The 17,394-nt window shown below is 38.7% G+C and overlaps 1 protein-coding gene and 1 pseudogene across 19 annotated transcripts in view; both read left to right on the top strand.

Moving 5' to 3' along the window:
- The window catches only part of LOC307180944 (uncharacterized protein), a 622,728-nt gene that overhangs the window by 95,236 nt on the left and 510,098 nt on the right, over window positions 1-17,394 (top strand). For 17 of the 18 annotated variants that reach the window (XR_013825813.1, XR_013825814.1, XR_013825815.1 and 14 more), the window contains 2 exons: window positions 9,177-9,378; window positions 13,508-13,594. Coding sequence is in view for 1 of the 18 variants with exons in the window: in XM_079911606.1 (XP_079767732.1) it covers window positions 9,177-9,240 (64 nt within the window). In the remaining 17 variants the exon portion in view is untranslated. Of the gene's footprint in view, window positions 1-9,176; window positions 9,516-13,507; window positions 13,595-17,394 lie in introns of those variants that run through there. The other variant, XM_079911606.1, reaches the window with a different exon arrangement.
- Window positions 12,284-15,794, top strand: LOC307180669 (heat shock-related 70 kDa protein 2-like; annotated as a pseudogene). Its single transcript has 3 exons — window positions 12,284-12,331; window positions 14,497-15,308; window positions 15,447-15,794. The product of its transcript is annotated as a heat shock-related 70 kDa protein 2-like (transcript).

Here is a 17,394-nt window from a genome sequence, read left to right as displayed (position 1 = left end):
AGTGGCAGTCGAAGAAAAAACGATCTGAAGCAGAGAAATCCCCACCAGATGTAGAAAGTGTGAATCCTGCAGTGTCCTCTGATAAATGTTAATATCAAAACATTCTCCTGAGCACATGCACCTTAGCTTGTATTGAGTAGTATTCATTGTAAAAACATCGCAGGCAAAAACGCCTGGGGCTTGAATCTTGCCATTTAGAGCAGGAAGCATAATTGTCAAATGAGGGCAATAAATATCAATATTGATAACATCACTACTTTTTGTTGAGTGCCCACTATATGCCAAATACGGTGCTAGGAATTAAGCAGCCTTATCTCATGCAGTCGTCAAACAAGTCTGGGAAGTAGGTACCATTTGTATCACCATATTAATAAGTAACTTGCAGCTCAGAAAGCTGAAGTGACACATGATCACATTCTCATGAAAAGAGGTGTAGCTGGGATTCCAACCCGGGGGTCTGGATCCAAAAACTGGGCACTTTCATCTACATCATTGAGACCTAAGGAAACTGAGAACCTTTGGAGCTGTAAAAAAAAAAATATAGAATCACAGTTTCACACCTAAAACCCCACATTCTTCCTTGTAGGCCTGACCAATCAGTCCACTGAGGGGCATGTGGAGAAGGTAGCTAGGGAAGCTAAATGTTTTCCCATTTATATTGATCTTTAGTTTCAGAAGCATTTTTTCACATGTTATCTCATTGGATTCTTATTATACTGGCAGGTATAAGTTCCATTTTCCAGTTGGATGAAGTGAGGCTCAGAGAGATTCACTTCTTTGCGGAGAGTCATTTAGAAGCCAGGACTCAAACTCAAATCTTCTGGCTCTAAAAGGCATATATTCTTACTGTCTGGTGCTCACTTCTTCCTTCACCTTTAATATACACACGGTGGTAGCTATATTTTTAAAAAAAAAGATTTTTAACCTTATTCTGAATTATTTAAATGGTTAAATCACTTAAAAATATTAAATTGATTTGTGTACATAAAATTGCTGTTTGCCTTTTTAAACTAAATCTATGTGTGTGTATGTATATATGTGTGTGCGCATGTGTGTGTACAAATATATGTATGTATTTATCTATTTGCCAAAAGGTCTTTAATCAGAGGGAAAGTGTATACTTTTCTGGTTTAACCTTGTTAAGTTACAGTAGTGGTGGTAGGAGGGGGCATTAGAGTGAAAATACAACATGACGTCTCCCTTACAAGTCTGAAACACATTCCTTATTTTTAAAATGTAGTTATGAAAGAATAGTTGTAAATCCACAACATATGGCGCCCATTAAGGGTAATACATGTTTGATGGTTAAAATGGTGCATTTTATTATTCCATTGTGATTTCTATCTTATTATTTATTGTCCGTAGTCAGCAATGTTATCCTATCTCTAGGCGATTGCTCTTTGCTATAAGGAGATGAGTTTGCTTTTTGCCATATTCATACACCTTTGGAATAGCTATTTTATATTCATTCAATCCTGACATCTAGATCACCATATGTATAATGTAGTATAATATCACTAGAAGCTCTAGAAATAAATGGTTTCTAAGAGTATGAAAATGTAAACCAAATAAAAGATAAACAGGCAAGAGACCATACTAGTGGCAGGTTTCAATGACATATTACTTTTATCATACCTTTTCCCATATTTCATGTTATAAATAGATGTTACAGTTTCCTGAATTCTTGTTTTTCACTGAAATAGGCATAGCAAATAATATGTTTAATCACAGCTAATGTCTCCTTTTAGATTTGATTGTTCTCTACCTAATTCATCATCTTATCTTGCCTGCTACTCCTTTCTGTTCACTTCAGGTTGCAGATGGGGAAAGTGTGAATTCTGCAGTATCCTTGGATAAATATTAATAGCAAAACAAATTCATCTGAGCATATTCACCTTAGGTTATTATTGAGCACTATTCATTATGAAAAACTGTCTTGTTAAAATGATAGTAACAGCAAATTATTCTTTGATTGTGTTATATTATGACTAATTAAAACCCAGAACAACTCTGACCTCAGCATGACTTACTGTTCTCCTGCTATTTTCCTGGACTTTCTCTAATGTAATTTTCTGTACTGGGAAAAAAGAGTAATATATTTTTGCTTGTGGGTATATATGTCCCAAGATAGAAAGATTGACTTTACATTTTCGGAAATAATTCAAATAAAATGTATAAGCAAAGTTAAATTAAATATAACTATACAGCCAGGCCAAAATGCTTTTCTTCATCAAATGGAGATCCATTCTCAGTGACCAAGATAGTTTTTCAGAGGTATAATCAAATGTGTATGTGAGTGTGAGTGGTGTGTGTGTGTGTGTGTGCTTGTGTGTGTGTGTTTGAGGATTACGATTACCTACAGTTCAGTTCTAGGCCTCTTTTTTGTCATCTGCAATGTAACAGATTTGGCCTTTCTAATCATTAATGCTGTTTCCATTTGTGTATTTTATTGGGTACTTTAATCTCAATTTCCATAGGTGACTGGAATAGAAAAACAAATAAGACACAGCTTTGCTAGAGAATAGGTTCCAAAAATATTTGTTGACTGAAATAGAAATAAATGTTGAAAATGGAGTGGTTCGCCTAAGTACTCTGCTCACAACTGGTTTGCCAGTAGAGACTTCCAGGTAGAACTGTTAACTTACTGGTGACCAAGTCCCCCCCCACTGTCCATTATTTACCCTCTGACTTGGCTTGACAAAACTTTAGTCAGGCTTCTGTCCTCCTCACAGGCCCCTGACATTTGGGTCACCTGAAGCTTAAGCAAGCACCAAGGTGCATAATATCCCCCTTGACACTTCATTCCAAGAATGGAGAACCGGTTGACCACACAGAGAAACACTTCCTGTTGAAGAGCTCTGATTTTACCAAGCTGCTCACTCCCACCACGTGCCCCTCTCTCCCACAGAGTTCCTGCTAGCCCTGCTTCCCCCTTCACATGTAAGAAAAGCCTTTCTCTGTTTGATTTTGAGGCGCTTGCAGATCCTGAGGTTGGAGTCTTCTCCTTATTGTAACAGTCTTTTTGAATAAAGTTTCTCCTTAGCTAAGTCCAGGTTTGTTCCTATTTGACACTGGGCAGGCAGACTGATCTTCCCAGTTACACTTTGCTGATTCATACAATTAAGCGTAAAGATGAAGCTGTGCCGGGTCTATTCTTCTATTTGAATTTCGCTTTTTGTGGCCTCTATTCTTTGACCTCACTCAAACCCTGCTTTGAATATTTTGTCTTCCTTGTGGTCAAACATAGAATTGAGTCTAAACCCTATGTTCTCTTTATTATATCTAAAACGGTGATACTTCTGAAACATTCTTCTCATGAGATCCTTTAGCTTATCTTTTCAGGATCTGTTTGCTCATTCTTTTCCCCTCACCTGGTTCTTGTAATTTGAATTGTATGTACCTAAGGGCTCTGTTTTAAACTTTTCTTTCTACATTTAGTTACTCCCGTGGCTTAAAGGATGCTTGCAATTATTTCCCATCCCCAAGCAGTATATTTCTATTTTCCCATCTGTCTGGATTTTTCAACTGGATGTACAGGGAGAGAGTTGGGGCTAATAATTGTCCTATAATCGGATAATGACAAGCCTCAGTGACATTAGTATGTCCTGTGAGGAAACAATGTGCCTAAAGAAGGATTGGTTAAGAACTTTGAAGTCAGACTTCCTTGGCCCCTCGGTGTTTCCAGAAATTTCTGTAACTGAGTGGTGTGATTGTGGACAACTAATGAGAGGCTCTTGCTAGGCCACACCCTAGTATAAAACATAGTTGCTGTCCCTAGATGGGCTAGTCTTCACCCTCATTTCATCTGGACTTGCACAGCCTTGGTTTCACCATTCACCTGCATGGACCACTAACTGGTAAGTTCACCTACCAGCAGGTATCTGAGCACTAGAGGAAACCTTTTCTTACTTAACTCTGTTAGACTTAATAATGATTTTTAAAAATGAGAGGGAGAAGTGTGGCAGAGAAAACTGTGAAAATGTATGTGAGGGAAAAGTGATGGAAAAGAATATGGGAGAGAATGTGAGTAAAAATAGGGAGAGAATGGAAGTTAGTAAAGGAACATAAAGCAAGGAAGGAGAAAATAGAAAATAGATAAAGGAATAAAGTATAATCTGTGATACTGTAGAAAGTAAGAGGGAGTGAAAAAACAAGACTTTGAGAAAACAGAAATTTATAAACATGAGAAAGGGCAAAAGATAATATGCGAAAATGAAAGAATAGGAGAAGAAGTTTAATATGGAAAAGATGAGACACTAAAATGAAATTTGAGAATGAAAAAAATGTGAGAGAATAATACAAATGTAGAGAATATGCTGAAAATATGAGATTAAACATGAGAGGAAAGTGAAATAAAGGACAAGGACATTTATGGCGGTAAAAATGAGGAAATGAGTAGAAGATGAAGTAAAGTAAGAAGCCTGGCAGTGAGAAAATAGTGCCAGATAATAAAAGAATAGGCGCAAGAATGAGAAACTACAATGGAAGAAAAATGGGACAAACATAAAAGAATGAGAAGTTCGACGAAATGAAACATGAAAAACGAGAATGAGAAAATACACAAATCATAACATTTTTTAGAGTTGGCTGAATTGTGAGCATATGAGCCACGTGGGAGAATGGAAGGCGGGACTGAGGCAGATTTGGGAAACAGTGCAGGCGCAGATACTGACACTGGCAGAACACAGGAATCTACGAGCGGCTGGTGTGCACCTGCCACGTGGTGACATGAGTAGGGGTCCATGGCCGAGAGCTGGGACCCCGGAGCCAGGACACCCAGAGCCTGGAGCCGAGAGCGGGGCCAGATGTCAAACCTCCCGGAGTCAGGTCAGAGAGGCAGTGGGGCAGGACGCTGCAGAGGCTCTAGAACATTCAGAATGGAATGGGAGAGGCAAGGCAGAGGGGGTGAAATTGACCACTGCCCTGGAGTTTAGTGATTTTACCTTTGCGATGCAGGGGAGTGTTTAACCATTTGTTTCCTCTACTCTGAAATTGAATTTATAATTTATTCGGCGAACCTCTAGATCTTGCGATTTGGGCTTTCAGAGCCCCTTGTCTTTTCTTTACCTTTACCTCGAGGTTGGATTTTGTTTGTGCTATTTTGGCTAATCTGGAGGAGAAGAGGCTTTTACTTTGTAATGGTCCGTATGGCCTCATCACTTGCTGTCCTGAAATGGGAAGCACTCTTCCGACATAGAGTTACTTTGGATGCCACAGGTCTACTGTCATTAGGGGAGGGCCCTTCCCTTGAGCACCTAAGGGCTCCAGAAACTCCATATTCGTTGTCTGGTCTGTTGCCTTCCCCATGCTTTGCGCTAGTTTACTGTTGGGTGAAGTCTTTATTTGTCATTGCTTTTAAAAAGTTCCTGTTTAGTTTGTTTTCCAGATTTTCAGCAGGCTTATTGTTGAAAATCACCTATAACCCCACTATCAAACGAATGCCTCAATGGTCATTTATTTAAATTCTATTTTAATGGCAAGCAACATTGCTCTTTAGGGAAGGCAACAGAGCTGGTTTGTCTTTGCTGCATGTGCTAAATTAAACAAGTGATTTTGGATCCTGAACTAAGGATAAATGTCTTGTCTAGGAAATGACAGTAATCTTGTGATTTTTGAAATGTGGAACAGCTTATTAAAATTTTATATAAGCTCTTTTTCAAAGAATATTACATATTCTGTTTTTAGAAGCTGTATATGATGAATGAATAAAAGTGAATCAATAGGTTTTAGGAATTAGTTGTGCACTTGAAGTGAACAAGAGAATTTTTTTTTTCCCTAAACAAATGTGTATTCTTGGTGCCAACTAAACTTGGAATTTACGGATGGGAAAAATGCCTCAGGATGATTCCGTAAATCCTTTTACCATGCGGATTTTTCTCCATGGAAATTTCACAGTTTATTTAGAAGGAAATTAATTTACCTTGGTGGAGAATATATATATATATATATATATATATATATATATATATATATTCCTTGCAAAGAATAGAACATTCATTGTGTAGTAATGAGATCTTTCAGGAACCGTTACCTCTAGCCGGTGGGTTGATGCTTGGCGTTGCTTAGGGACTTGCATCTAAGAGTTGACTTAGCAAGTTAACTTCATTTTTTTCCTACCAAGTGCTTGCTTCTCCCATATAACTTATTCTTTTTTCCTTTCCTATTAAACATTTTTAAAAAGTTATTGCCAGTATATAGTGTGTTTTCAAAACGAGTCACTTGTCTCACCCCTTGTCTTGGTTTCTAAGATGCACTCTTGAAAGTGTTCTATTAAAAGATTTCAATGAAATTCACATGGAGATTGTAGGGGAGCAGAATTTGGCACCCCAAAATATGTCTCTTTGGGATATTAATTATTTTAACCTGGTTAAGTTCTAAGAAACAGCACACAAGGGAAAAACTTTGAAAACCAAGTAGGAGTCACCCTTTTGAAAGAAACATTTACATTTACAAGGGAAATCTCTGTTCGTAAGGGTGTTTTCCTCTCTATACCAAGAAGAAAATGGCTAAATCTCTGGAAATTTATCAGTGGAGAAGGCATGGACTTAAATCTGCACAACAACCTTACCCTTGTTTACTGTGCTTTTCCTGGTCACCTCTCATAACTGGCTCCCTCACCTCCAACTTCTTCTTTTGTCTTTAGCTGGAGATGGTATTTAAGGTGGTGGCTTGGGCCATTTTGGCGAGTTACTCAGTTCTCCTGGGTCTTTCCCAAGTATACATGTTGTTAAACTTTGGTTTTCTTATTAATCTGTCTCATGTCAATTTAATTCTTAGACCAGCCAGAAGAGTAGAGGGAGGGAGTAGAGTAGAGTAGAGGGAAATTTCTTCCTCCTCCCCAGCAAAATCTTTCAAGATCTTTGACTACTTTGAGAAATATATATGAAATTCAAGAAAATGCTTAGCCTCTGAATATCTTATGAATCGTTATTTTAAAATAATAATTCCCAAATGAATTCCATGTTTCTAAATTATTATATTTAATAAGCTATTTTTATTTGTACATTTTATCTCATTGTAATTAACTTCTGGATCTACATTTATCTGTTGGTTCCTGTTTGTTTCATTTTTAGTCTTCAGACTTTTTTGGCTTATCAGAGAATGTTTGAATCAGTATTTCCATAAATTAATGGTAGGAGTTTTACAAACTACAGAATGCAAAGAGAGCAAATTATCCTTAAAATTGGACAATCCAAGGATTACTTAAAAGATATTTCCCTTGTAAATGCAATGAAATAATGTAGCAATCAGAAATGAACCATATAAATGTGTACTCCAGTTGTGAACCCTAGAAAGGTGACAGTGTAATGAGATTTGACAGCATGTAGAAAGGTGAAAACTCATTAACAAGCTAGGATCTGCATTAAAAAAATTGATTAGCATTTTTGTATTATGTAAGAAGATGGCTTAGCATTTCAGGAGGAGAGCAGCAGTTGTGTGGCATTTAAATCTATTCTGAATTAAAAATGATCAGTTTAAAAAAATTACAGAAAATTCTTATGCAAATGAAATATAATCAAGCCATGCTTCAGACTCATTATGCGTGATTGATATGCACTGTAACTTGCTTACTAATTTAAGGAGCAGAGGAATTCCAGTTACCTATCGTATTGTGGATGCAGTACTGTGCCTCACTGCTGGAAGCGATATTAAATTTATTATGATAAACGGGGTAAACCAACAAGTTGTGTCCTTATCCAACTTGACATTTATGTGAAATGATAAGAATTTCTTATTATCCTGAAAACCTTAGCTTCCTCATAAATGTTAAGATCTTTTGGAGATTCTTAAAGGTATCAACATTAAGAGCATGAGAGAGAATATAGGTAATAGAGAAGAGTACTTTGTAATGCCTTTAGAAGAAGACATTTGCTTGTTGACCTAAAAGTTTGTTTATTAGTGATCAGTAAGTAATTAGAGAGTTCTCTAATGTGTTTCTTTAGTGAGTTCATGTCTAGTTGTGAGAAAACTTGGTCATGAAATTGCAAATTGGGCTAACCTTGCAAACTATGAAGTTATTAATGTGCCCACATTTCTCCCAGCTTCCAGAGTTTTAACAATTTTTAAGTGTATCACAACCTACAAAATCCATACTGGTCTATTTCAGCAATTCTTCATCTAACTTTAGGATTTTGACAATACTGATTGGTTCAGGAACTGATTGGTTCAGGATAAAAGCTAAAGTTGATATATCAAAAGTCAGTGTTTCTTTATTTTTTCAAGTTTTAAGAAGACAGATTTTAAGATGCCGTTTCTGATACTACTTGTTGGACTTACCTTGGAAATCTATGATGTTAACATCCTCAATTTTCTCAGTTTTCAAAGTTTTTAAAATTAACTTTTTAGTTAATATTTTTTAGGCTCTTCTTTTAGTTAAACACACACACACACACACACACACACACACACACACACACACACACACACACACACAAACAGTGGTTGGTTCAGGATAAAAGCCAATGTTGGCATACCAAAAGTGTTTCTTTCTTATTTTGTAAGTTTTATGTGACAAATTTTAAGATGTCTTTTTCATATTAATGATATGTAATTTGTAATTTTAAAGGCTTTTGTAATTGGTAGCATTTTTCATTGGTATTTTAAATGATACTTAATTTTTATGATTTTGATAGTAATATATTTTCACAGTAGAAAATTTGGAAGACAGAGACATATGAAGGAAGCAAAATCAAAAAATTACCTTGAAGGGGAGCAGAACATGTCACCCCCAATCCAAAATGTGCCTCTTTGGCATAAGGATTATTTTGAGCAGATTATTTTTTAAGAACCAGCAGATTTAGGAAAGGGTCTGAAAATCAGTAGTAGCAGTTACCCTTTGGTAAGGGAATCTTCCATTTATAAGGGAACTCTCCATTTGTAAGGGTGTGTCCCTCTCTACTAGGAAGAAGAGGGTGACTCTGAAATTCTAGAAAGTCTTATAAGTGGAGAAGGCTTGAACTTTTCCTGGGTTTCTCCCATGTGTAAGGAGAGATATATGTTATTAAACTTCTACTTCTTTTTCTCTTGTTAATCTGTCTTTTATTACAGGGGTTGTCTCAGACAAGAACCTAGAATGGTAGAAGGAAAATTAGTTTTTCTTCCGTATAATATATAATATTATAATTCAGAGTTAACCATGGTTAACATTTTGTTATATTTCCTTCCAATCTTTCCAGTACGAGTGTTCTTCAATGTTCATTTAAATCCAGTAGAGGAAATTGGTTCAAGATGGCGGAGTAGAAGGACGTGCTCTCACTCCCTCTTGCGAGAACACCAGAATCACAACTAACTGCTGAACAATCATCGACAGGAAGACACTGGAACTCACCAAAAAAGATACCTCACATCCAAAGACAAAGGAGAAGCCACAATGAGACGGTAGGAGGGGTGCAATCACAGTAAAATCAAATCCCATAACCGCGGGGTGGGTGACTCACAGGCTGGAGAACACTTATACCACAGAAGTCCACCCACTGGAGTGAAGGTTCTGAGCCCCACGTCAGGCTTCCCTCTCTGCCCCCACTATCATCTTCGCCTTGGAGTATCTGTCCACAGGGGACAGACTCCAGCTGCTCAGCCTGGGCCCCATCTATCTCCTGCCTCAAGACCACATCAAATATGACTTTCCTTTCACTTCTGTGTGTACATAGGCAGCTTCTCCTTTGATTTGGGGCTCCAGGTGAGTGTTCGGTGCAGTGACTGGATGGGCACAAAGGGCCTGCATCCCCACTTCAGCACGTGCTCTGACATAATGGTGTTTCACTTGGCAGAGTGCTCTTGTCTGTATATTAATAATTATATTCATTATGATATTAATAATTTTCACCGTGGCCCTGTCTACAGATTAAAAATCCCATCTTCGGGCAAGTCAGCTGGACCTCAGCAAAGTTAAGTGACTTGTATAAGCTCAGGCCTCTCAGATGTGGTGGAGCCAAAGCCAGAATTTCAATTTTTCTGATCCCGTTACACCACGTGGCAGGGTGTGTGTGTGTGGCTCTGTGTGTGTGTGTGCGTGCGCGCACACACGTGTAGGTGTACTTGTGTGAAAGTGTGTGTATATCCTCTTCTGTAGCTGAACAGCAGTTACAGATATTTTCCTTTTAATTTTTTTCTCTCTTGCAAATACCCATGCAGGTTTAGAATAGAGCATTCTTTGTCTTTAAAATAATATTATCTATTACTTACGAATACCAAACTTAAGGGAAAGGAATAATACAGTGCTGACCTGTGTACATACCACCCAGCTGAAGAAATAAAACATTACAGCTAAAGCCTTTGATGTGCCCTGCCTGATCCCATTTTCTTCTCTGCTCTTATAGGCTATACTGCACTTTTAGTATAGTTTCTCAATGACCGCTCTTTTATATTTTAACAGTTTAGTTTGTGTCTAAGACTAATCACACGTACATGTATATTCATATATATGTATGTATGTGCATATATGTATATGCGTGCATATATGTATATAAAGGTATGCTTGATGCTTCTGAAATTATAATTAAGATCAACAATAATATATTGCATTTCCATAGCCATTTACATTTCCAAAGTACTTTGAAATGTTTCGTCGCATTTTACTTTTATTAATTGACATGTGTGCCTTAGTCTTTGGAACCTGCAAAGTCCCTCTGCAAGTCGGATAGATATACATGTGTGAGGCTGGGTAGTGCAACATAACCGCTTTAGATATTCCCATATCCTAACCCTTGTGCAAATGCTAGAGAATAATGCTTCAGAATTCTCAGTTCTGAGTAGTCATTAATGTGAAGCAATGGGGTATTATTCCACTTTTGAGTTGTAACCAAATGCACCGTCTATATGCATAAATACATTTTAATTCATGACATTATTATAGACATAAAAAGCTGACATATATTTGACTTAGGAGCAACACCTGCAGGTTTCTTGGAACCTCTCGACATTCTTTACTGACAGTTCTCACCAATCAGACTTTCTCCTATGGTTCCTTTCCTATTTCTGGTTAGATCAAGCTGGATGACTTATCTCCCTCTGTTTCATTCCTTAGCTTTTCCAGAGCCACATTTTGCTCTGGGAAGGAGAGAGAAGAGTCAACTCATTTTCTTCCTCAGACTCAGAATGGGTGCAGTAATTTTCTGTAATATATTTCAGGCTGTTATTCTCATCTTCCGAAGCAATTTATTATCTTTAACCTGATTTTTATCCCTAAGGCTAAATCATCATTTTTATATTAGGGATAACACAGCTGCTGGGGGATTGCATAAAGGACTGAGGAATAGTGAAATTGGAAGAAAAGCAAAGTTAACCCTTGACCAGCTGGTATATACTAAGTAATGTCAGGAAATGAATGCTATAGGGTTGTAGCCCCAGACTAGCCCCGGGAGGGGGGTGATCCAACCTTATTTATTAGCAAATTCCTGTGGGTCTCGCGAGAGAATTCACTCTTGGCAGTATAGGGAGTAATGACAGGTCCCGGATGAAGGCATACAAATAATCTGTTTTTGTTGCATGGATTTCTTACATTACCCAATGCAATACTTATGGTAATTATGATTTTTTAGAGAACCGGCTATATCCATGAACCTCAAAGAGATGGATCTGTTAGTTAAGAAATACCCAACTGGCAAAAGGAATAATACAGTGACTACCTGTGTGCATGTCAGCCAGCTGAAGAAATAAAACATTCCTTATAGTTCATGGCTTTCACTCACCATTTCTGCCCTTCGGAAGTCTGAAAATCTTTCATTTGAACTAAACGCTCTCAGGCAGTGGGGACTATGAAGGAGATGATTTGTTCCACAGTTAGCATGCCGCTTGGGAAGGTGGGGTTTAATCCTCTAGGGATCTCCCAAGTTCCAGAGGAAGTAGAAGGCTCTCAAGAAAGAGGACTGGAGAGCAGTATTCCCAGCCCAGGCCGCTGTGGCTTAGGGACTTCCAAACTTGTGTAGCAACTTACTTGTGAGATTTCAAATTGAGCTTTCCACTTTAGGTTGAATATTGGGCTGAAAGCTAGCTGACATATTAACTTAGAAGATATTTCACTAACAGCTGCCCAAAGAGACTAAATATTTACCACACTTATATTTTTATAATATAAATGTAAATGAATAAATATAGACTAATATATTTACCACACAATATAGGATAAGGAAAGCAAATTAAGGAAAGATTATAAATGAAACTAGGTGTCATGTCCTGATTAAGAAAATGTAGTCCCTCCCCCCACCCACCCCCGACCCAGTAACATGGGATTACTTTGGCGTCATAACCCAACACAATTCTTGACAACATCTGGACTGACAACATGGTGGCTGGTATAAACTGTAGTTTAGCTGACTACTTAGCCTTGAAAGTAAAAAATAAACATGTAATTCCTGAAAACAAGGGATGGTTTATGAAATAAACATTTTCTGCTTTAGAAAAAAAGCTTTATGCAATTCAAAAGGGTTTTGTTTTTAAAACATTACTCACTAACTGCATTTAAGCATAAAAATAACTCTTAAGGTTTTCTTTCAGTCTGCTCCATACTGTTGCATATACAATATTTAATTAGATGATTCATTAAATTTATGAAAGTTTTCAACTCGTGTTGAATATAACTTATTAAATTTTAATTTTAAATGACGCTGTAATAACCTCTTTGGGAGTCATCCTGCCTAGGCTGGCTGTGACTGCAGACGTTCACATATTCTGCCGGTGCAGCTAGAGGGGCTGCATACGTGGACAACTCAACGGCCTTCCTTCCCTCTACTCTCTACCTGTGTTCAGCCCCGGTATAACTTAGCAACTTTTCTCATCAACTGATCAGTGATCTGCACATAGGAGGTAGTCAGCAAATGCTAAGTGATGCAAATATTTCTGTCTGAGTAGCCAGTGTAATCAAATGAAGCAATTGCAAGATTTTAAAAAGTCAGGTATCCCAGTTCTGTCTATAAGTATCTGCAATCTAGGGCCATCCCTTGACCTCTCTGGGTCTCAGTTTTCTTACCCGTCTTCCAAATGGCTTAGACCCAGTGGTTTCTGAAGACCAGCCCAGGATTAACCTTCTCTAGTTCCATGTCCCTCCGCTCTCATCCTGCCTACAATCACAGATCCATCTTTCCCTCCACTGAAGACACTGCTCTATGACTTATGTCCTAGAGTTAAGTATTTGCTGTGCTTGCCATTTTTCAGATTTATCACCAACTTCTACATTGCCATTTGGAGAAAAATAAAAATAGCTTTTCCCTGTAAACTGAGAATGTTGCTACATATTTGCGATCTGGATCATCAAGTGAAATATTCTTCTGGTTGGGAGTGGCCCTTGCCTTCCTGCCCTTAAGTTTCCTGGCTGCTTCCATTTAGTGCTTTGATGGGGAGTCATGAGGACCAGCTACCAGATCTCCATCTGCCACCACATCCCTGTGTCACCAAGGGCCAGTCGCTTCCCAGCTTGCACCTCAGTTTCCCCAGATGTCTAATTAGAGACCTTTATTTGATTATATCTAGAATCCATTATATTCTGATTCTTTATGAATCTGTGTTTTAGGGTTGCCGGTTATTTAAAGACAAGAAACGTCAGAAGAACTTTTAATGAGCACCTACTCTATGCCAAGATGGGAGGTATACTTTAAAGGTAAGGAAAGTGAGGAGCAGAGTGGTTAAAAAGCATGATGCCTAATCGTGAATAAACCAGCAAAGCTGCAGATGGCACAGTCAGGACTTGAATCTGTGTCTGTCTGATTCCATAAGCCATACTAGCTGGAAAGGTTAGTTGGATGTGTTTTATTTTATTTATTGTATTTGGTAGGTGATAGGGAACAAGTTTTTAAGCAAGGGTTAGTGTGATTAAAGGCATAATTTTAAAAGGTCAGCGTGATGGTGTTCCTAGAGGATAGCGGCCGTATTTAATTTCTCCCTTTACTTTCAGTATCTAACACAGTGTTTAGCAAATGGCAGTTACATAATTGATGTTTATTGAATGGAGAGATGGATGGATGAACGATGGTGATGCATAAGTCATGAAATCAGAGAAAGGAGAAATACTAGTGGTAATGCTACTGTGATAATCTAGAGATGAAGGAATAAAAATTTGAACCAGAGTGGTGGCAGTGGGACAGGACACATGCAAAGAGGAAAAATTGACTGGACCTAGAAACAAATTAAATTTGGGCACGAGAGACACCAAAATGGCTCCAAGGGCTTTTGAAGCCTTGTTGGTTGCCACTGATGGCTTGATATCATCCTCAGAATTCTGGTGGTCATCTTGTAATCAGGCATCTATTGACAAATGCAGGGGAGGGCTGCAAACAATAGAAGACAAGTGGAACACATTACCATCTGAATGAATTATAAAACTGAATGCATTTATATTTGAGTTTGACCCACATAAGGACCGCAATACAGCAAACAGGAGGTGCTGGAGAAAATAGAGGATATAGGTCTCATGTAGAGGTTCATTGCAAGAGGCTATAGTTGACACTGATTTCTTTTAAACTATTTCAGCCTCACTTACCCCCTTCTCTTTCTTTACTCAAGACGTCTCCCTTTGGTATTAAACTGGGTACCGCTTATTCGCGAGTAGGGGTCTTCCAGCATGGAAAAGTAGAGATCATTGCCAATCACCATGGCAAATGTACCAGTCCAAGTCGCTCTCACAAAGTGAACACCTCATAGATGAGGTTGCTAAGAATCAAGAGGCAATGAACCTCACCTGTACCATCTTTGATGCCAAGAAGCTGATTGGATGCAAGTTTGATGATGCCGCAGTTCAGTCAGAAGGAAGCACTGGCCTTTCCAAGTGGTTTGTGGAAAGGGAAAGCCCAAAGTAATTGTACAGTATAAAGGAAATAATATTTTTTCCCCTAGAGGAGATCTCTTTCATGGTTCTAAGCAAGATGAAAGAATTTGCTGAAGCCTATTTAGGGGAAAAAAAGTAGAAATGCAGTAATTACTGTTCCGGCCTACTTAAATGATTCACAGTGTCAGGCCACCAAGGATGCAGGGATCATCACTGATCTTAATATCCTGGGAATCATTAATGAGCTTATTTATTGCAGCACCATACTCCAAGGCTTGGATTTAAAAAAAAAAAAAATCCCCAAACACCTGAAGCTTTAAAAAAGAGAAACGTGCTGATCTTTGACTTAGGTAATGGCACCTTTGATGTATCTATCCTAAACATCCAGGATGGCATCTTTGAAGGAAAATCCACAGCTGGTGACACATCTGGCTGGGGAAAATTTTGATAACTGGTGAATCACCTGGTTGATGACTTCAAATACAAGCGCAAGAAGCATACAGCCCCCAACAAGCAGGCAGTGTGCCACACCGAGGCTGCGTGTAAGAAGGCAACATGTATTTTGAACTTCTTTGCTCACCCCGGGTTTGAAATTGACTGGTTCTATAAGGGTGTGGATTTCTACCCTTCCATTTCCTGAGCCCACTTTGAGTAGCTCAGTGCTTATCTCCTCCGTGGTACCTTGAAGCACGTACAGAAATCTCTGAAGGATGTCCAACTTGACAAGAGCCAGGTTAATGGAATTGTGCTAGTGGGTGATTCCACTTGTATCCCAAAGTTCCAGAAATTGCTGAAAGATGTCTTGAATGGAGAGGAGCTCAACAAGACCACCCACCATGATGAGGCCGCGGTGTGTGGCGCAGCTGCACAGGCAGCTCTTCTCACAGGCGACAAATCAGGGTATGTGCAGAGAAGCTCGTTGATGTTACCCATTGCCCAACAGGCACTGAGACAGCAGGGAGGGTGTGACATCCCTTATCAAGAGAAACATCTCAGTACCTCCAAAGCAGACCCAGATGTTCCCAGCTTACTTTGACAACAAGACCACTGTCTTAGCAAAAGTGTATGAGGGAGAAAGGGCTTTAACGAAAAGAAACTGCTCGGCAAGTTCGTACTTTTCTGGGATCCTCTAGCTTACTGTGGTGTTCCTGACATCCAGGTGACCTTTGACAGGGTCACCAATACCATCCTCAGGGTACCTGCTGCAGACAAAATGCTGGCAGGAAGAACAAAATGCACGTTACTAATGACGAAGGCTGTTTCAGTAAAGATGAAACTGACCAGATTGTAAAAGAAGCAGAAAACGATGGAGTAGAAGGGGAAGTCAGTAAAGATCGGGTAGCGGCCAGAAGCACCGCAGAATTCTGCACCTTCAGTGGCATATGCGGGCATATGACTCCATTTCAGTCAAGAAGATAAAAGGAAGGTTCCTGGAAAGTGCCAGGAACTGTTAAACTTTCTCAAATGTAACCAGAGCTGAGTGTGAGTGTAAGCGGGCTTCACTCCGCAGTGGGATCTGGCCGCTGGGGCTTCTCCGGCTCAGCTGAGCCTCGGGTTAGTATCAGGGAAGTGGGCTAACAGTCATTCTTTGGAGAAACTTTCCTGGTCTCCACAGTCATTTATACAGTTTCAATATTTCATGCTTAGTTTGCAGCATCAGTGTGTATGTTTGAAAAAGGACAGATTCAAAACTTAATGATCAATATTTGTAAGTTTATTCAACATTTTAATATTAATGCTTCTACATCCTGTAGGTTATGAACTTCATCACATATTTTCACACCTGCAGTTTGTGTCTGGTGACTAGTTTGGGAATTAGCACTTATAAAATATTTAAACACTTAACTTTGGTAGTAAGGAAGAGGTTGTATTACCGTATCACAGTCTCACCACTTTAACAACAATGACCACTTATGAGCAAATATTGTGACTGTAGACTTGTATAAACACTGTGCCCTACTCATCTGTGTACTACAATAGAGTTTACTACTTGTAGTCACATTTTCTGTGTATTTCTTCAAAAGGGCTTCATAACCCACTGGTGAGATCTGTTTCTCACCCTTCATAAACTCAACACAATTTCCATGAAACTGGTTGGAATCACAACTTATCATTGAATCTTATAGTACTTGTGAGTTTTAGAAAAGAAATATCTCTTTGTGTATCACAGTTATGGTACCATAGTTTTACTGTCGTTCTTAAGGGTAGGTCGAGACCTAAGGGAGAAGAATTGTTGTTTTCAGCATTCAGGCCAACTCTGTAGAATTACATGGGATTCAGCGTGACGTGGATTTTTGTCATTGTGACTCACAATGGCCTGCTTGCGTTTTGGGGCTGCCTGACCTCCCCACTTAGTCTCTTCCCCATACACTTGATGGACCGACTTCTGAGATGGAAAGTTGCCTTAACACTGGCTTCAGGAAAGCCAGAGAAGGAGGACAACTGTGTCAATATCATTGTTGGTTTTACATTATAAACATTGTGTTCACTGAGCTCCTAGTTAATAAAGAGTATTGAGCCCTTGTCACTTCCTATAAGTTGAGAACAAATTCCATCAGGAGGTACCAAGGAGGCCTTCTGAAGAGTGAAGTGACTTTGAGAAGAGGGGACATACCATGAAAGAAGACATCATATGT

The sequence above is a fragment of the Stenella coeruleoalba genome, assembly GCF_951394435.1.
Source record: "Stenella coeruleoalba genome assembly, chromosome: X".
In the NCBI taxonomy this organism is placed as follows: domain Eukaryota; kingdom Metazoa; phylum Chordata; class Mammalia; order Artiodactyla; family Delphinidae; genus Stenella; species Stenella coeruleoalba.
The sequence above is the reverse complement of the archived record's forward strand: the minus strand, read 5'-3'. Positions and strand labels throughout refer to the sequence as shown.